Source organism: Microchirus variegatus (genome assembly GCF_963457635.1).
Source record: "Microchirus variegatus genome assembly, chromosome: 4".
NCBI classification, from domain to species: Eukaryota; Metazoa; Chordata; class Actinopteri; order Pleuronectiformes; family Soleidae; genus Microchirus; species Microchirus variegatus.
In genome coordinates this window covers 6,268,830-6,290,610 of record NC_139805.1, presented here as the reverse complement: position 1 = coordinate 6,290,610, position 21,781 = coordinate 6,268,830, and the positions used below count along the sequence as shown (strand labels likewise).

The 21,781-nt window shown below is 41.5% G+C and overlaps 1 protein-coding gene across 1 annotated transcript in view; it reads right to left on the bottom strand.

Annotated features, from left to right (window-relative positions):
* Positions 1-21,781, bottom strand: part of col24a1 (collagen type XXIV alpha 1 chain) — a 95,407-nt gene that overhangs the window by 59,310 nt on the left and 14,316 nt on the right. Inside the window, exons 3-12 of the mRNA XM_083888137.1 lie at positions 20,260-21,611; positions 13,880-13,933; positions 6,905-6,958; positions 4,548-4,601; positions 4,112-4,165; positions 3,021-3,065; positions 2,709-2,762; positions 2,109-2,153; positions 977-1,030; positions 356-400 (exon numbers count right to left, since the gene is read on the bottom strand). Coding sequence (XP_083744263.1) covers positions 356-400; positions 977-1,030; positions 2,109-2,153; positions 2,709-2,762; positions 3,021-3,065; positions 4,112-4,165; positions 4,548-4,601; positions 6,905-6,958; positions 13,880-13,933; positions 20,260-21,611 — 1,811 coding nt within the window. The remainder of the gene's footprint in view (positions 1-355; positions 401-976; positions 1,031-2,108; positions 2,154-2,708; positions 2,763-3,020; positions 3,066-4,111; positions 4,166-4,547; positions 4,602-6,904; positions 6,959-13,879; positions 13,934-20,259; positions 21,612-21,781) is intronic.

The window sequence follows — 21,781 nt, the reverse complement described above, 5'->3', positions numbered from 1 at the left end:
TAAAACATCTAAAGAGTAATTCCTCTTGTATTTCCTCTCCTAGCACTGTAATCACTGGCCTCGGTGTAGTTTTAATAACACATTCAAAACAGATGCAACACACAAATTGATATCCTTTGCATCTTTAGTGGCAGTCAAGTACAGCCAGAGTATTTTTTTGAAAGGACATGTTGATGTAGGAATGATAACATCTCTGTTTTTACAATATCCACGATTATACATATGAGATAATGCAGACGATGCTACTTGCAGATGATTCACTGTCGTTATAAACAGAGGAAAAACAAGAACATTTTTTATTTTACGATGCAACTATGAACTACTGCAGGAATCACAATTGAGTCATTATTATTACGTGTCTTCCTTTAGGGCCAGGTTTTCCAACAGGACCAGGTATGCCCTGAAAATGAAAAACAGATGATGAATACCTTAAGGGTGGTGATGTAACGACACGTTTTAGCCACAAACATAAAATCATATGGAAGTTTAAGAGGGAAGGCAAAAAATTAATAGGTTTTTACTGGTTATGACAATGGCATTAACAACACTGAAATTATGATTAAATAGGTGCTTAAAGGTCCAGTGTGTGACATTCAGGAGGTTTTACATATATACATATATTTGTATTAGTGTATCATCGCTAAACCTAAATATCATTTGGTTTTCGTAGCCTGAGAATTATGGATGGCCAATCATTACCCATCGCTGCATAGAATACAACTCTTATGTCCACAGTGCAAGGATCTTCAATCTTGTTTCTACAGCAGGCCACAAATGAACTGGTTTCGACCACATAAACCTGATGCACCTGATGCAGAATGGACTGCGTTGCTATGAGAGAGTCTTTATATCCTGTCTGGTATGCAAAGGCCACTCTTGTTCCCTGATGTTCTTGGGACTCTGCTCTACAGAAAGCACCATTAGAAGTGACTCATTCTAACACACTGGACCTTTAATATAAACAGTCATCACTCACTTTCATCCCCTCTGGCCCAAGTGGCCCAACAGCACCGGGAAGTCCAATGAAACCCTGGAAATCAAATCACAACATTAGTAAAAAACACACATTATTAGTAGTGATTCATTTTCTCAGACTGGTCTATCATATACTTTGGATGTTATGATTACTTGTATGCCTACTACTATCTGTAGTTCGGCTAGAAGTGTACGTCTGCTAATTAGTAAAAAAAAGAGATCATACTGTCATATTTTCTTATCCTTTCAACATGAATTCCCTGTTTCTGACATATTGCAGACCCTGATTAACCTGAGTGGATAAATATTTGGGGCAATTACACAGTCTACATGTGGATATGGTCAAAATCTAGAGTGGTTCTTCTGACATAAAGGTTATCCCAGTTTGAGTCTATGAATCAATCTCTTTTTTCAAGTGTGTCCTGGCCAAGTTACAAACAAAGTAGAACAAGGTTACAGACACACGGTCATACACAGACATACTATACACACAAACATAAAATAACAAAATAAGCCATTTTCAGGATCACAATCATCTCAATCAACCCCACACAATCCCATAAATCAACAGGAACAAGAATACACAAGTCGTTGTCCCTTGTTTTTTTTTCTCCTTCTCTCTCTAAATTACCTGTGCACTGTGTTTGTGTGGCTCTTTTTTTATTTTTTTAACAATGACCACCTCAGTCTGACATTAATCCCACCTATCGTCTTTCCCTGCACTGCACCACTCCACCTAAGTCCCGTCTCTCACTAGCTCATTTGACCTCTTTCTCTCTGTTTTCATAGTCCCATCTGTTTGTTCTTCCATCCACTTCTTTTCTTTTTTTTTCTTGTTCTCCTGTGTTGAGGGTATTACTACTTGCTGAGGAATGAACATACTAAGAAGAAACAGTTGCAGAGACAACTCAGAACCAGGACAAGTCCCCCCAAAATCATTCACCCACCAGGCTGCATGTTTCTGTCACACAGCGTGACAGAGATTCTACTCAGATTCTGTGAATCTCTTATAGGATCATGGTGAAAAGTCTTGACACTGTCCTAATTCGGTCAGGAAATTAAAAAGTGTTTAATCCACCACTGCTGGGAAAAAAAAAAGGACGGAATTAAAGCAGGGAGCTACTTGTACTTACACGGACACCTTTTGGCCCTGGGTTACCTTGTGGGCCAGCTGGGCCCTGCAAAAAAAGAAAAAAATCAAAGACGCAAGCTCAGTAATTTTACACAGTGAGACAAACTTTTATACACAAGACTTGACAACAGCTCTAACTGACAACTTTCACTGAGAAAATTCCCTGTGTGGTCCATAGTCTACAAACATGATCGGTTTAATGGTAAATCATTGACTTATTGAGATATTTAAGTGGAGATGTATATTATCAAACTGTGGTGGGACCATGAAAGGCTGCACGTCTAGTTAAATAATGGGAAACACCGCGGTAATAATAGTATTTTAACACAAGTTAAAGTTGAATGTATACATTACTCACTGTGACCTACTTAGTCACAGTTGCTCTTTATGACAAAATACATAGGAATGCATAACATGTCAGGCCTCTTTGAGTCTGTTCTGTGGGAGACAGTCACAGGTACTCAACACTCACAAACTCAAAATTTGAGAAGCATGATAAGGAAATTTGAATTCCCAATATGAAAAAAAATGTAAGGAAATCAGAAATCAGAGTGATTCATGCAGCTATCATTTTTTTTTTGCATTGTATTTTTCACTGCACCTGCCTGCCAGGGTAACCTGCAGCCCCAGTTTCCCCGTGAGATCCTGGTATGCCCTGCAGAGAAGAAAGAGTGAGTGAATGGTGAAAGAGAGATTAGATGGATGGATAAAGTGAAAGAGGAGAAGCACAGACCGCTACCAACATTGCCAACTGAGGAATAAAACAAGCACTGTTCATTCTGAACAAACCAAATGAGGACATCCTTGTCCACTACCTGGACATTCCTTTACTGTTCTTCTCGTAAAGACAAAATGTTTTGAAACTAATATAATTTTGAAGGCAACTCATAAATATATATGAATTACGACTTACTTGATCTCCTTGCAAACCAATTGGCCCTGGATAACCTTTAGGACCCTTGAATATGGAATAAAACAAGTTATTGTTAGTTTAGCGTTACATATAAAATTAAAAATTGAACAAAACTACGTATCCTGCTATTCTAGGGGTTCTACAAGTCTGATCTTTGATGTGTATAAGGTACAGTATGTTCCCCATAGTCACACTAGAGCTTTTCTACCCTTTATTTTGCCTCTTATTTTTTTTCCTTCCACATGATTGTCAACAGCAAATGTTTAAAGCTTTAAAACACAAGGGTCAGGGTCAGGTCAGCATCCCGCCCAGAGACCTTAAACAGTACGACTGATTGTTGTGTACATCTGAGGCTGAGACACGTGAACCCTCACACTTCACTTTATACTTTACTTGGGGGTAAAGAGCATAGGCCCCAAGTCAGTCATTTCCTCTGAAAATACCTAACAGGGCATAGGTTACGTCCTAAGTATATTAGGTTTAGCTACTGAAAACACCAGGACGGCCTCCTGGGACACAAGGTGGTGGCAAGTTATAGTGGATTCCGAAAGATTTTTGTACCTCGCCATATGTAGAGACGAGACTTCGACAGCTATGTAGACATAGCTACAGGGACAACAAGATGACCTTTGTTGAAGTCTGTTCTGCATCAAAACACCCCAAGTTCAGGTCAGACACTGTCTGTCTTTCTGCTGACCTTCAGAGGCATTCTATATTATCCATGTCATTGACACTCTGACCCTGTGCAGAGGGCCTTTTCCTCTTTCCGATGTCTTTTGGCCTCCAAACCTATCAGGTTTTTAAGCGAGAGAGTAAAACACATCCGAACTGTCAGCTCTAAAAGCTCATGCTGAGAGGGGAAGGCAACACACTCTCTTTAAAATACACAACAGCTGACAGAATCCCTTCACATCAAACAAAAATAGCTTCTGACCTATTTCCAAGGCCTCATGTTCTTCTATGTTCAGCTGCTAATTTACACAAAGGCAGTTTATTTATCTCTTTGTGGACGTCAATGGGAATACTATCTAATGGTCTTCACTACTTTATGAAAATAAATATGATATGATAAACATTAAGCTAACACTTACCGGTAGACCTAGAAATCCCTGTGGCCCTGGCAAACCTGGTGGACCCCTGTCTCCCTAGATAAATAGGGAAAAAGGGAAAAAAATCAATGTGATACTTCCCAAACGAACATATTTAATCATGCAATTGTCATTTGAGTAGTACGAAATGGCTCTCTTTGATTTTGGTGTCTTTTAGTAATACAGACAAGAAAGACTTTGACTGATTATTTCAACTGAATACATTTAATTACTTGCTCTCCCAAAAATAAAAAGCTTAATTAAGTATTAAATTATAATTTGAATGTTGTTTGGACAAAAGAGAGAAAAAAAGTTCTAACAACTATCATTTGTCCCTCAGAATTTTACTGATAACATTTTATTTTTATGTAAATTCAAAATAAAATAAAAAAACAGTTGAGCGTGAGTCAGAAAATGCAGAGCTGCGAACTCGTCTTACCTTTTCTCCTGGTGGAGCCTGACCTGGAGAAAGTCCAGGGTCTCCCTTTGAGCCCTAAAAATAGAACACAACAACTCACGTTTAATGAACCAGTTTCACAAACGATGGTGATTTAACAAGGAAAACGTTCATTGTAATCGTCACAAAGGTTCCTCACGTTTTACCAAGCCAAACGTGAATGTAAATCAGCATTGGTTAAAGCTTTATTGACTAACCACATGACTGTAAGGGCTAGATCACTGTACACAGATGATATTAAATGATTGGTAACATTTCTGATTCAAGCATAGAAACATGTCCAAATGTGTCCAAACTCCTCCAAACTTATGAAGTCACGAAGCACTGTTAGAGCATACTTTTATCCCTACACAAATGTATTTTCAATTTTGTCATCATTAGTAAAACAGTGAATGTGTGACCTACCATCTCTGCTCTGCATGTTCCCCACCCTTCTTTCATCTCGTTCAGACACTTATGCTTTAAACACCGTCATACATCTGCACATTGTGATTCATCTCTTCTTATTTTTCTATTTGTTTATTGTCATTCAAGGCATATATGGGCACTACTATTCTTATAGAGGGAGGATCCTGCACTGGTGCCTCTCCCTGGGATTCTGGCTCTGCATTTATTTGATGATATTTTGAAATGTTTCACGTACATGAACGAAAGATGGTAAACACATTTATCATGTCAGGACTGCCCAAAAAGTCAATGACAAATTTGCCGTAGGTCCTACAGGAAGGCCGCCATGTTGGGTCGAATGGCCATTATTTCGCGATTTCGCAGCAATGGTATTGGTACCTGGTTGATTTTGTTTCTGTTGAAATAACATTTTTGGTTGTTGTTTTTTCTCAAACTCTAGTTGTTTAAGGGACAGAGGACATCACACCGTGTTAAGCAATAAGCAGCTTGGACAATCAGGATCAGATTTTTAGAATAAAGGCACATTTCCAAGAAAAAAATCTAAAAAAGATCCAGAGAAACATCTTTTTCACATTCATCTTCTTTAGTTCATATCGTTCACTAATTTATGGTGCTTTCTTCGTGACTACTGCAGCTTCTGACACACAATGGTTGTCAGTATGTGTTCCAAACAAGTATTATGACTAACTGAGAGTCAGTGAGCCATAAAGCCTGGGGAGTGGGAAAGCAGATATTCTACTGAAGCATAAAACAAGTGTGAAAAAAAAAGTCAATAGTGCATGAAGTATTTTGAAAAGGCTCTTTCAAATCCTACACACACACACATTGTCATAACATTACAGACTGTGGTTGAATATAATGTCAACTTAGCGCCTCAGACGACAATATATTCCTCTATTTGTCCTGGTAACAGATTACATTTTAGGAGTAGATGTTTTCCAAACTGAGACAGAGACTCTCTCAATCCCGAGTCCACCTCCGCAAAGGGGTTTGTGGGTGTAAGAATGACTCACTCAGTACACCAAGGTATTAGATACACTGAATTTGGTTTTGTATACTTGAACGTGGGTGTACAAGTTGAAGGAAGAGCAAGACGAGCAAGTGACTGTATCTCCACATAACCTCATGATCGCTCATTTAACCTCGTAAATGTCCACAGCGCAGCAAGGTCATAGGTGACAAAACGAACCAATTCCTCTCCCCGTTGCCATCTGACTACTCGAGGGAGGAAACAGAACATTCCTCACTTCATGTGTGTGCGGTAATAAGGTAGGTGAAGTGGTCATAACTCATGACATACACCTTTGTACTGATTTAAATCCCAAGCAAGGAGGTTTCCACTCCCAGGCTACAAGTAGTTTCACATCAAAAGACAAAGGAAGACAAGAAGGATCCACCATTTGTTCTTTGTTCTGTTCCTACAGCATGACTCTCCCTCTTCCCTCACCGACAGCCCTGTGTTTGCAGCTACTCTGTGGTAACCAGTAAAGACCACAGTCACCACAAACATCTGCATGGAGCTTCACACAATATATCCTTTACAAAGATTTATTTTCAGCTTAATATAAGTTTGTGAGTGTTATGGCTAGATAGCTATATCATGAGCACTAGTCACATATTGAGAGCCTTCTGACATTTTCATTCATTTGCCGGTTCAACAACTTAACGCCTATGCACTTGAATGACTTAAATTCAGTCTGGGAGAAACTTTCCTCAGCTATTAAACTGCTGAACGCTGACTGACTCAGAATTTTAAATATTGGGGTTTTTTTCTGGGTTGCTGACATTGGCACAGCACAGCAGTTTCAAAGATTTAGAAAACCTTTGTGATTTGAATTTGACCTGACTATTCCTGGGGTTCTGCTGTTTCCTTGTGTTGGACAAACTCATCTGCATCATCAGCTACAATAAGCAGAGTGAAGATCATTCACCTTAGGCCCAGGAAGTCCTGCTTGTCCTGGATTACCGTGTGGACCGCTGGTACCCTGAACAGAAGCACACAAGAGACGAAACACAACATTAAAATGATGTAGTTAAACACATTTTTCACACAAAGAAACATAGGACAGCTACATGTCAGTGCACCCATTCATTTCCCAGTGTGCATCAGGGAACTTCAGTGGTTTTAACAGACCACATTTTCTGCTCCATGTGACTCTCTGTGATTCTCAGTGTTTAGATCCAATCATGACATAAACCATTACAATCTGAACTCAAATTTGATTTTGAAGAAATACCATAAACAAATCAGGTAAATGTTTATTGATGTTGTAAATCAATTGAGAAGAAGGATATTTTTTTTCCCCTACAAACTGACTTCTTTTTTGCTACAAGTGGAATTGCCCCCTGGTGGCTATTCAGTATATTGCTACTTCCAAATTGGCTTCAGTAACGAAAACTGGAACATTCAACACCCATACTGCACACAAGTTCAAACATTTCAGAGGTGAAGTCTCCTTCTGTTTACATTCCTAATTCGTTAATAATGTATAATTCTTCCTCAATTCCTCCTTCATCGACAAGACACAAATCCCCAAAAGTCACGATGATCAGCTTTACAGTCTGACAAAGCATATTAAGATGTCTGCTTTGTGCTGAGGCAGCAGAGGTATAACCACAGTATCACGCACCTCCCTCAGCTTCCCGCCACATAATGAGTCCAAGCCTCCCTCTGTCTCTACTTAATGACTTAGCCTGTGGGCTTCAAAGTGCTTGAGTTCCTTATCAGCCATGTGCTTTTCCAAGCCTTTTACTATGAGTTTACTTTCTTCTCTGTTTACCAGCCTTCGTCATATCATCTATCAGCGTTTCAGTCTACCTGTGTTTTCTGTCGACAAACAGCAGGACAACATCTCCACGTTCACATTTGACATTGAAAAGATGTCACAGTCAAACTCCTTTGATCTGAGTCAGTCTGTCAACACTGGAAACATGTGAACACGCTAAAACAATGCAAGCTTGTCAGTCAAGGGTGGTGTGTCAACGTTCTGCTGTCAGCAAATAAATACACGCATTATGTTAATGTTCCATTCATTTGCAATACAATAATATTTTAACTGTTTACCTCAAAATCATCCTCACTGTAAAAAAAATATTGCTGCCATGTGTCACCATCACAATAGTCATTTTGTTGTGGAGTAAGGAAATTGCCATTAAGAATAAAAACGTTGAAAATTAATTAATTAATTCATGAATTCATTCATATCAATGAATTAATATCAGCTTCATGACATAGGTGTGTCACATCTCTTGAACTCACATTCCATGCAAGTCATTTTTGCACCAACAGAGGGCGTACATCAACCAAAGTACTGCCATACTTAACAGAAGAAAAGCAGAAGAAGAAGAAGAAGAAAAGGAAGAAGAAGTGAAAGTGCAGGGAAACAAGTGTGAGGAAAGATGAAGCAAAATCTCAGCTGCACCGTCGGCGAGGCAGAGCGCCAACTACAGCTGCGACTCGGGCGGAGGACAGTGTGGATACAGCCATGGTGCGACTGTTTGGGAACTAACTACTCCTAATTCCAATTACACGTAACAGCAATGAGAAACGAAGTAAAACACTTCCCTGGTGACGAACTCAACACTAAATGTGTGTTGGCTGGTGCAAAGCAAACACCTAATGATTCCTCAGTCTAGGTTATATCTGTGTAATGCACGACGTGTGGCAAGTGGATTTTCCAATCAAGAGCCTGAATGGTTTTAGGGTATATTTTTGGGTTATACATTACATGAATGTCACGTTGCTAAAGTGCCACGTATGTGCAATATTATGATTTCTTCTAAATGATTAAAGTGGACCTAGACCGGAAGTTCCAATTAACGCTGTTTTTGAGTGTGTATCTGCGTCATTACCTTGTTTACGAAGCCCTGAAGTTTCGAAAACAAACAGTTCAGCCACTGCTAGGGATGTCACGGTTAATGGTGTAACCGTAAACCGCGATAACATTTTTGACGATAATAATTACCGTGTTCATTTCAAAAAAAAATTATTATCTCGGTGAATAACCGCGCCCGCGGTGTAGGCACCGTGAGCCTTTCCAGCGTCTCCGTCTGCTGAAGTTGCCGCGCAGGCGCACTCTGTAGCCTACAACCTGATGTTCAAACTTTATCGAAGCTGGAATCATGGCCGAAGGAGGAGACGACAGCCCTCAGGACATAATACGTATATGAAAACTCACCCATAACAGTATAGCGCGGTACTGGCGTCACGTCATCATCTCAGACAACTACCGTGTGTGTCCTGCTCTCTTTCAGCTGCTGAATAATCCATTTGTTTGTTGTTTTTGTGACGATGAAGTCTGCTAACACGTTAGCATAAAGACCGCTAGCTTAAAATGCTAACTGTCCACACACCAACAGTCTCTGTGCTTTCGCTGTCATTGTGAAGATGTTCAGCCACAGACAATTAGTGTCATGTTCTTCTTGTCTTCCTTTGTCAAACAAAGCTTTTGTTGATGACTGCTTTGATGATAATCACGCTTTAATTTCGCACACACACATAAGCACAGGAAAGTTCTATGCACTATCTCTCCACTTTCTCTCGCTCTATCTGCGTGCATATTAATTAGCCATGTGTATTCTCCTGATCGTCAGCTGATTGGCTGAAAAAGCAACAAAAGCTCTGGAATGTGAGATGCCACACCCAAACTAGGATTGACACACAGCGATAAAACAACCTTAATTCAAACACAAAGTTTATGGTTTTAAGACCCACAATACTATGTCAATAATGTTAACATGATAGTGCAGCTGCAGCGCCCATCGCCAGCATATTAAAAATGCATTTTAGCTTTTAGGACTATCAATGCTTTCTGAACATATTCACACACTTTTAAAAAAATACCGCGATAATACCGAAAACCGCGATAATTTTGGTCACAATAACCGTGAGGTTCAATTTTCATACCGTGACACCCCTAGCCACTGCTGAGAACGCTGTGTTTTATTGTAATCTCAGGCTCAGTGAGATCTCCCTTCTGGTTACGTAAACAGCGGTTCTCCTGAACAGCAGATCGTCCTGCTCTGGGCACTAGTCCGGGCACATCCGGTTGCGTACATTGAACCGCAGAAGAAGAATAACGTCCGTTGTGGAGGTGTTTCACGAGTGACAGTGTCTTCTGACTCTGGGTCAAAGTCATAAAAGGGACTGCGACGGGGAGTCGTGACTAAACTATTTTTAAACATTGTTAAAACAATGTTTTGATAATGAGTAGCAGTGCATCTACTGTTCCAGAGGGGGGAGCTGCGCTTCTGAGAGCGGATGTGCTGAATATGTCACTTCCGGGTACTGGCCAATCACAACACAGTCTGTCTTCTGGGTGTGAGATTTATGTCTGAAATATCGCGGCTCAGGAGAGCGTCAGAAAAAACACATTTCTATCGGCTCGTTTACAGCAACTAGGAGGTTTTTGAACATAAAAACAAGTTAATGTATGTAAGTAGACCTAACATAACTAACATATATGTGCAACGGGACCACTCTATGTGAGCTTTAACTAATGTTTACTATGCTTTTTTGTATTGAGTATTTGGTTTTGGTTACAGTTGCTCTGTGAGTTATTAGTTCCTGTGAATTTTGTCCATTCTTAGTCTGTATGTTTGCAATGGTGCCGTGGCTAGCATTGTTGCCTCACAGCAAGAAGGTCATTAGTTCAGACCAAGGGCCTTTCTAAAGGCCGTGTACTATGGCTTCCTCCCACAGCCTAAAAATGTAAATGGACCATAGGAGTGAGTGTGAGAGTGAATGGATGTTCATTTCTGTATGTTGGCTCAATGGTAATATGTCTAGAGTGTACCCCACCTTTCACCCTATGTCAGCTGGGATTGAACCCCTAATTACGAGGTAGCTGATAGGAGAAGTTCCGTAAAGTGTCCAGAGCAACTTCTGCAGATGTTTTCATTCTCACGTACATGTAAAGCCCCTCCAGACACTTTCAAGATCATGTGCGGACTTATGTAACACAAACGTGTACATTCACACAAACAAAGCAAGTATTCCAACAATAATAGGCAAATGATTGTCAACCTCCACATCTATTAAATTAATACAATACATAGCTTATAGGTAATGATGTTTCAAGCTGATGTGATTGCATGCTACCCCCTATAAACAGTGATGTTGCTGTACAGGGTCAGGCTTTTACGAAGAGACCAAAAATGGACAATTTATAAACTTTCCCTCAAACACACACAAACCACATTCATTTAGTAAAAAAGTGTCTTGTTCTGTTTAAATGTGCCTTCTGGGCCTGTAGCTTGATCTCAGCATTGCATCACGACAGCCTTGGCAGTTGCATACACTACATTCTCAAGATCAGAGTGGAGAAGCAGCCTGTGCCGACAACACTGCAGCTGGTTGCAGCTGGACGCACCTGGGAACTGTTTGGTAACTTGGGCTCGATGCTCAATAGGTGCCGACATGTAAACAATGTTCCCTGCATCCTCGGAAGAGATTATCTCATTGTCGTCTACTTTTACATGACAAGGTTTCTTCCTGAGTTTAATCACAGGTGTCAACACTTCCTTTTTTTTAACCAGACAGTTGCAGCTGGCTTCCAACAATAAACACTAGCAGAACACTAGGAGAACACACGTTACCTGTGCACTGCCAGACTAAAAGTGGCCAGTCTACATCTCAAAAGATAACATAGCACTTTGAACTCAAAGATCTTTTCTCCTCCTTTTTTTTTCTTGAAGCAGGGATTTACAATCTTTGGACTGCATTTCTTTAGAAACATTTTAGAATTTGCACTGTTTTTTTTTTCCAAATAAAAACTTGATTCACAAACTGACATAATGGATACAAGATGTTTTTGTTGATTGGCTGAATCATACCATTTGTCTCTATCATAGGTCATCTAGACATGTAACTAATCATGTTTATTGTATTGCTTGAAGTTTGTCCAAACCCTGTTCAAAATTCTCCCAGTTCAGAAAATAATTGCTTCGTCCTCTCTTGTCCTTGGCCCTTGCTTCTTCCCTTCTTGTCCAAGCAGGGGCCAGCAACTGGCATTGCTTGTTGCGGCAGTGGTCTGGTTCTACCTCGCTCGACTGTGGCTCACTGTGGTGCACCCACCGTCATGGGGATACTGTGGTGGCTTATTATGCTCCTGGGTGGGGGGGCTTTGTGCTGGGGTTGCTGCAGACCGGGTTGCATCTAGCCTTGGAACCCCAGCTTGGGGTCCTACTGTGTCCCGTGGTGGGGGGCTCTCTGTCCCCATCTAACTGTGCCTCCTTATTATCCCCGGGATGCACCTCGTGGGTGGATTGGCACGGGCCTTGCTATCTCCAGTGGGTGGTGGGCCCTGTGCCTGGAGTAGGGGCTTGTCGCCAGTGCACAGTTGTCTGGACATATGGTTCGGCCTCTGCCCCAGTTGACTCTTGTCCACCTTGTTGTTTGCCAGATCTCAAAATGGGTCAGACTTGTGACTGTCCCTGGTTTTGGTGCATTTGGTCTTTCCTGCCCAGTGGGGTCCCATGCATTTGGTTCCTGATGGGCCTGGTACCAGGAGTCGACCAGACACCAACACACCCACCTACTCTTATTCCAGCCTCAGAGACAATCGCAACACACACACACACACACACACACACTCTTACACACAATCAGCTATACATGAAAGTACATTGTGGTTATAGAAGGTGCGTACTGTAGTAGATGTTTTATTTACATCAAATTCAAATTCAAATCTCTGTTGCTGTCATTGTAATTGTTGTAATGGTTGTTTACTATTATTGCCTGCAGTTGTAAACTGGGGCTTGTTGTCCTCTCTCTCTCTCTTTTCCTTTGTCTCTCCCTTTCTTATTATTTTCCCTCCCTCTGTCAGTCTACACCACACGTGTCAAACTCAAGGCCCGGGGGCCAGATGTGGCCCGCCATGTCATTTTAGCTGGCCCACGAGTGATGAATTGGTCTTAAAAATTGGTGTGAAAATAGGTCGATGCTGCTTAAAGGCGTGCGTTGACCATAAACTACATTTCCCGCCACTAGATCGCAGTGTATCATTGTATAGCAGGTCTGCCCGACCAGATACAGACTTTTAAAACTGTTATTTTGTCAAGAAACACCATCGCAGACCGGGTTACATTTACAATGCATCACATTTGTAACTTGTAATAAATACGGAAAGTTATTTAGCAATAAGTTACGGAGTAGTTACCTGTATGACAGTTGCATCTGGCCCTTTGAGGGTAACCATTATGCTGATGTGGCCCTCAGTGGAAAATTAGTTTGACACCCCTGGTCTACACCTCACTTTGCAGCATGCTGCTTATGTACTGTTGCCTGTGAATGCATTAAGCCCAATTTATACTCCTGCGTAAAGTGCTCTGCGTAGGCTACGCAGAGTCCTCTGCGTCGACGCAGAACCTGTCGAAGAGCCTCTGCGTCGTCTCCGGGTGCACGGAATATTTTTTAAGTGTCCGTCACTCCGTCAAGGGACAACGGAGACGGCAAGAGCTGCGATTGGTCCTCAGAACAGGCCGAGCGAAGCTGCTCTGTGCCGGCTCACAGTGAGCACCGAGCGTCCACAGAAGGCGGAGCTAAACACCGCCGACTTCGTCGCTGCCGAACTATATATACGTCATATCTTAACACACACAGCACATGTTTAGACTCTAAATGGCCAATTTCTCCCCTCAAATTATCTTAAAACTGCGTTCCGGGACACAGAAAAGTGACAAACGGCCACTGTTTCAACAACAACAGTCTTTCTCCCTCGGACGCCATTGCTCACTGTAGCCAAATGCAGAACAACCTTGCGCAGCGACCCCTACTGATCGGGCGGGAAATTGCAGCGCCTATCCGTCACCACGACGCCGAAGTATACAGGCTCGAGTGGTCTACGTGGTGACGCAGACGGATAACGCAATACGCAGTCGGAGAAGTATAATTGGCCTTTACTCACCCGAGAACCTCTTTTTCCTGGAGGCCCAGGTAAACCAGGAGGACCAGGAGGACCCTAAAGCACAGATAGTGAGAGAGGAGAAGAACAGACAGAGAGAGAGTGAACGGGAGAAAAAGGACAGAATAAGTCAATAACACACAATAACCATCCAGCCCTTCTCATTGATGACTATGGGCTATACTTATCTAATCTGATACTCTCAGATAAAACCAATCCCATGCACATGTGTGATGAGACCAAAATCTCTTTCCTCAATTACTGGTCATTTCAAATTCATGTAATAATTACAAAACTTCAGCTGGTGGTTTAATGTTATAAATGATTATGATGAATATATGTTGTGAGCTGTCACATACTATCAGCTGTCCCGTCACACAGCCCCAGCATAGATATGCTATCCACAGTCTTTATGTGCACAAGCACTCATGTGTTACAACTTTATTTAACACTGCAGTTTTTAATTACATGCTCTTTTTAGAAAGCTCTGCCTAAAACAAACAAGTCAAATGTTTAAGTTGCTGAGATAATCCTTCATGGTGGGAAAAATAATGATACACATGTGGAGCAAATGCCACGTCGTGTTCCAAACGATAAAAGATCAAAATCAAATATTAAAGTGGAGCTATATCACTGTAATTGTACAGCTGTCTGTTAGCGGAAAAGCAGCCTTGCAAGATCAGAGTCCTCAGAATCAGGAGGTCTTATGCAGTCTTGGTTCTCACAAGAAACCCATATTGCTTTACGGCACTACACACACACACACACACACACACCTTAGCCAGGTACCGGCTATAAAATCAAGGCAGCGATAGCGTTATTTTAGATGTTCATCATGACCAGCAAAAAAGAAGCCAAGAAAACTTATTGGAGGCTATGATGGAGAGAAAGTGACTGTCTGACTGAGCAAGGGTAAACATTGAACCGGCAAAATGGATGCCGACCGGTATCAACACTGACTGTTCACCGGTTCCTTTGAAAACAAATGCACATGGCCAGCGGGGGGGCATGTGCATTTTCACATTTTAGGTGTGAAAATATTTTCCATTGATGTTATTTGAGGGGCCCACGGTTGGTGTAGTGGCTAGCACTCTTGCATTTTCAGCAAGAAGACCCGGGTTCCTGGGTTCGAGCCCCGTTTGGAACAACTTCGGAACAAGGGCCTTTCTGCAAGGAGTTTGCATGTTCTCCCCGTGTGTGCGTGGGTTTCCTCCGGGTTCTCCGGCTTCCTCCCACAGTCCAAAAACATGCGATATGGGGATTAGGTGAATTGGTCACTCTAAAATTGACCCTAGGTGTGAGTGTGTGAGTGAATGGTTGTTTGTCTCTATATGTGGCCCTGCGATGGACTGGCGAACTGTCCAGGGCGTACCCCGCCTATCGCCCAATGTCTGCTGAGATAGGCACAGCACCCCCCGCGACCCTCTGGTGGAGGAAAAAGCGGTAGATAATGGATGGATGGATGGATGTTATTTGAATACCTGATGGGAGTATTTGTCAACAACTCTAAACTCCAGTGCATGTGAGCCAGTCAAAGTAATGCAGGGTTTAAAGCACGTTGAGCTAAGAGGAGCATCTGACAAGATAATTTGAAAGACCCAGGTAAAATAGGATTATTTCTGCAGGATCTACAGTGTGTTGAGCTTATATGAGTAACTTCAAGATGCTTTAAAGCATCGTTTGTCAAAGTGCGGCCCGCAGAAACATTACTGGCAGTTCTCCAGTCAATGCAATCAGTTTTATATTATGTATATCATTTTGTCTACCTTTGTTTACCCTGATCAACGTTTTAAGTAAATAAATACTTAAATAATAAAATATTTATGCCCATTCCAATTTGAGTTTGAGGACATAATTACATTTAATGTGTTTTTTCACAATGTTAAAGTGTAAAAGACTAAGTTGTTACAGTCCATGGGATATCAACCTTCACTGTAACATAGGGTTAAACAGGTTCGTATAATCTCATTCTGCTGATTAATTGCTGTCTTATCTGCAGTGAAACAGACATTAATTACTGATTAGCTTTAATTAAAAACAATTCAGAGAAACTATCAGGCAGTGTCTTTAAACAAAGAGCTGCACAACATGTCTTTTGAATAAACCGCATGACAGAAAACATCATTCTAGTCAAAGAAAGCTTTTGATTCTTCTGACTTTACTCCAAAATGTCATGTCCTCTGAAAACAAACCACCACAGCAACCAGAACATTTTTTAACAGACATTTAAATATTCTATTCACTGTTGTTATAGAAGGGGTTATCGTGGGGTGCTGGAGCATCCTCATCCCCTGTCAAGAGTAATAGATGGGCACAGAGGGAGACATGAATAAAGAAACAGCTGTTTGTTCCTCTGGACTCCCACACACAGACACATGGAAACTGTGAGCAAAACACCGCCTTCGCCACAACAAGGGGGGGGCTGAAGAAACCAAGGCATTTAAGCCGTAAAAATGATAATATTCACATGCTTCCATTGTGCTACCATGACAAGAGTCAAATCTGAGACATCGGATAGGATTTAAGAAACAAGTTCTTTGGAAAATTGAAAAGTAAAATTTATAAATTCATGATCTATATGCAATCTGTGACATGAACTTGGACTGACGCCCCTGCAGTGATTCCCAACATGCAGTCTTAATCACTCACAATTTTATCTGAGAGACTTTATATTTCTCAGCTGATGACCGGAAAAGAACAGGTGTTACTGATGAGATTAACACTGGCTCAGTTCAGTTCATGTTCAGGACAGTGTGACAATAGCTATGTTTATATGGTCACAAATAGGGGTGGCACGGTATGAAAATTGAACCTCGCGGTTATTGTGACCAAAATTATCGCGGTTTCGGTATTATCGCGGTATTTTTTAAAAAGTGTGTGAATATGTTCAGAAATCATTGATAGTCCTAAAAGCCATGCATTTTTAATATGCTGGCGATGGGCGCTGCAGCTGTACTATCATGTTAACATTATTGACACAGTATTGTGGGTCTTAAAACCATAAACTTTGTGTTTGAATTAAGGTTGTTTTATCGCTGTGTGTCAATCCTAGTTTGGGTGTGACGATCTCACATTCCAGAGCTTTTGTTGCTTTTTCAGCCAATCAGCTGACGATCACGGAGAATACACATGGCTAATTAATATGCACGCAGATAGAGCGAGAGAAAGTGGAGAGATAGTGCATAGAACTTTCCTGTGCTTATGTGTGCAGTGTGTGTGTGCGAAATTAAAGCGTGATTATCATCAAAGCAGTCATCAACAAAAGCTTTGTTTGACAAAGGAAGACAAGGAGAACATGACACTAATTGTCTGTGGCTGAACATCTTCACAATGACAGCGAAAGCACAGAGACTGCTGGTGTGTGGACTGTTAGCATTTTAAGCTAGCGGTCTTTATGCTAACGTGTTAGCAGACTTCATCGTCACAAAAACAACAAACAAATGGATTATTCAGCGGCTGAAAGAGAGCAGGACACCCACGGTAGTTGTTTGAGATGATGACGTGACGCCAGCACCGTGCTATAATGTTATGGGTGAGTTTTCATATACGTATTATGTCCTGAGGGCTGTCGTCTCCTCCTTCGGCCATGATTCCAGCTTCGATAAAGTTTGAACATCAGGTTGTAGGCTACAGAGTGCGCCTGCGCGGCAACTTCAGCAGACGGAGACGCTGGAAAGGCTCACGGTGCCTACACCGCGGGCGCGGTTATTCACCGAGATAATAATTTTTTTTGAAATGAAGACGGTAATTATTATCGTCAAAAATGTTATCGCGGTTTACGGTTACACCGTTAACCGTGACATCCCTAGTCACAAATAATCCGAAGAAAAATATGTCATGTAAACATGCCAATCTGAAAAATCTGATCCAATACAGCCCATTTGAAAACAAATTTCGTTCCGAACAAGTGGGCTGCTATATGGCGATCGATGTGCATATAAACAGTCGATCCAATTCCCTGTTTTTTTCGTGCTACCGCGTGTCTGATCCACGTAAAACATGAAATATTGCGGTTTTGTTACTGCTGAAAAAGGAATTAGGGAAAAACACAAAAGTCACAGACAGTGGAAAGCACACTTAGCAGACAAGAAGACATATGTTTAATATGGAAGCGGAAGTGAAACTTCTTCTGCTTGTACTTCCAGGGAATTAGACAAGACTGTGCACGTCAAAGTAGTCCATTCTGACTGAATGCTTAATGCATGTGTAGACACACCTGACACCACATTCAGTTTTGCCTCCATGTAAATTACAATTGGAACAAATCTTTTTGGTGTAAAGAGATTTTTTGCACATGTAAACATATTTTGTGAACGCCGTCTCAGACCCTTGCGTCTTTGACAGTGGCCGGCTATAAGATATTAATGATATGATGGTGATGTGATGTTTACCATTTTTAGCCTTTGTTCCGTGCACTTTGTCCAACAAAAACAACATCAACAACAAGGAAGAAACCTTTGTCCTTGTGCTCCGTTTTGGGATGTGTGTTGTTTGAGATAATGCATAAATATGATCTCACTGGCTTGCGCCTGTTGGTATAGACATAAGGTGTCTAGATTATCCACCACTTGCAATGACACGAGTTGAGCATTTCTCAACTTGTGACACGCAAAACTCCACCAAAACAAAGGACCCACAATGCAATTTGGCAACACTTGATGCCTCTACTGCATACATGTGAGTCTGCCTGAGTCAGCATGCAACCTGAAACTAAAGCAGCTAAATTGAACATAACAATCATGAAAAGTTATTATTTAAACCTGTAGTTTTCCAACTGTGAGTTGCCATTATGTCTGTAATGAATCAATCCCATTATTATGTTTGCTCAGGTTGCTTGCTTGTCACCACACCTGACAGTGAACATCAAATACAGTATTTGTATTTGATAGTAGTGTTTTTCATGGTGCAGTCTTTTGTTTTTTGTTGTTTTTGGTTTGCAAACAACACATTACCCAACACCTGATAGAGTAGAAACTGGTCCCACTAGGTAATCTAAACAGGAAATATGCTTATCGAAGTGCACTAAATTTAGATGGCAATTGTAAAGTTAAGGCAATTCTCCCTGCTTGTACTGCAGTCAGCTTGACATTGCATGTATGTTCTATCAAAACAGACCTCCACAACACATAAGAGCCATGTAAAAAGTTGTGTTTTCATACCAAAAGTTTTACATACGTGCATACATGCTACATCAGCCACATCCCGTGTTATTTCAAGTCACATCATCATCACTTTTAAATACTTTATAACTATAATCTTTAACCAGATTAAGAACTTTAAAAAATCGTCTTCAGTTACCTAACAAAGAAACTAACAGAACAATCACATCTTCCTCCAGCTACCCAAAAGCCTTGCATCGCTTAATATGAGATTGTTTTTAATCACCTGGTCAGTTCCTTAATCCTGGACTCGGGGACCCACAGCCCGACATGTTTCAGATGTTTCTTAGCTCCAACACACCTCACTGTGTGGTCAGCCCATCAGCAAGCACTGCACAAGCTTGATAACGATGATTTATTTGAATCAGGTGTGTTGGAGCAAGAAGACTTCTACAACATGCAGAGCAGTGGTTCCACAGGACTGATTGAGAAACCCTGGGTTAGCCTTTTCAGGACAAATCGGCTGCTGGAAAACACCCACTGAACAATAAACACTGCCTCACAAACAGACCACAGCACCTCCCGATTAACTATACTCACCAAGATTGTCAGAGAAACATGTTTCCTTTTAATGTGAAACTGCTTAATTTGATGTTAAACACCAGGTCCAAAGGAACACATTATTTGTTCACTATCTTTTGCTATATTATAACAACTGAAATAGGGCCTATCTCTTACACAGTATCATAATCATCTGCAGTACAGTGTATTCAGGCTGAGAGATGTAAAGATAAATTCTAAGAACTCATTGCTATCTAAGCTTTATCCCACCTAAAGGCCTGGGGGCCCTTTTTTATAGCTCAGTAACTACTGTGCAAACGGTAGGACGATAAATCAAAACAAATGCACACCGAACTTAAAACAAATCAGAAACAATGCCCTGACACATCTTACAAATAGAATATCTGACAATCTACACAATAAAAATGTGTTCGGGGGGGAAAGTTATTCTGACAGCCAATTAACATCTAGAGGCTGGATGGGTAGATCTTTTTTTTCATTTTCTTTTTTTAAGCAAAAGTGGCTGTCGTTATTTCTGCAAGGCAATGATGTTTTATTTCAGCAACTTGTAGATGCATGAAAAAAAAAAGAGCACTTATATAGTGTACCTGGGCTGATGTCAGAAAACATTTTTCAAAGGCCATAAATTAGCTTTGATTGCTCCTGAAAAAGGGTTTCATAAACAATTATAACTGTTAGTCATTCATGAATTCAATTACTTACCGGAGGACCTGGTTCTCCTTTGGGGCCGCGGAAACCATCCTCATAGTCGTAGTAGACGTCTGAACCCTCGTATCCATAATCATAACCTCCCATGTCTACATCATCGTAGTTGCCGTCCAGGTCACGCTCTTCTGAGTTGTCCACCTGATTGTCCCTGTACAAAGTCGTACCGTTGACTCTCAGATGAGTCTGCTGGTACTCAAACTGTGAGTCCCTGGAGTTAACAATGGAGTTGTTCCTGAGTCCTTCCTTCACTCGACTTTGCCTCACTGGAGAAACCGGTCCAGGTGTGGTATCTGGAGTCTGCAGGCTCCTAGAGGTGCTCTCATCCTCTGTATTGTTTTCAGTGTCCGCCTGTGGCCAACTTTCTTCTATGAAAACATTTTTGGTACTTGAGATAGGTGTGCGAAGGGCAAGATCCAAAACTGTTTGTACACTCAGGGTAGGTATGGTGGAGCTTTCAGGCTGAAGTGAGGATGTGGTGGAGCCGGTAAGGAGATCCAATGCATCGATGTGGCTCTGGTCCTCCAGATTAGGTTGTTCTGATGGGCCAAAAGCTGAATTCTGTGTAACCAAACTATCTGGAGACAGTTTGACAGCTGCCGTGATTTTTGTTTGATGGGAAGCAGCTACTCCAACAGGGGATGTTGTCAAGGGGTTAGAAGGGGGGTCATTTGCCTCAAGATTCAAACCAGGATTTGGCAAAGGTGATCGGTAAGTGTCAGCCAGTCTGCACTGTTTTTTAAGGTAGCTGCAGTAGTGTGCCGCAGCAAAGGCTGAGGGATAAATATCTAGTTGGCAGACTTGACCGTTGAATGCTGCTGCTTTGGAGTTCATCCTACCAAGAGTAAAAAGGCCCCCAGAATCCCCAAGTGTCTGAGATTTCCCTAGGGTGTGCTCCTGCTGCTGCACTGCCCCACAATCAGCATAGAAGGACACTGATCGTGCACGGACACCGATAGCAAAATGATGCTGGCGCCCATCCTGCCAGTTGTAGTTAAAGTAGATGGAGGCTTTCTCTGCGGTGTAAACCACCACTCTGCGTGGCAGTAGCTGTATCCCAAAACGCAGCCTGCCCCTGTTATCTTTAACACTAAAAAGAAATGCATTGTTTGCTCGCCAGGAGCTTAAACTAACGACAACGGAAAACTCCTCACCAATCTCTGGCGGGAACAGATTTCCTGCTGGAACCTCATAGAGGGAGTTTGAGTCGAGTAATATCCCATAACCAGATACAGGAGGATTTAAATATGAGGGAACAGTGGTCTGAGTAGTTGAAGCGGAACCCGTCCTCTCGTGGGGACTGTCTGTGTTTCGAGCCGTAAGCCCTAATCGATACAGGATGTCCACCCCTGAAAAACAAAGGAGACACTGATCAGGATTACATGTAGAGAATGGATCACAAAGCAGGCAGGTAATGAAATTATAAATGTAAAACTAGGCCTGAAAGGTTGCACCATAAATTCCAAACATGCTTTAAGATTTCACAAATTGCACACATTTGATTCAGTTTGTTTTGATT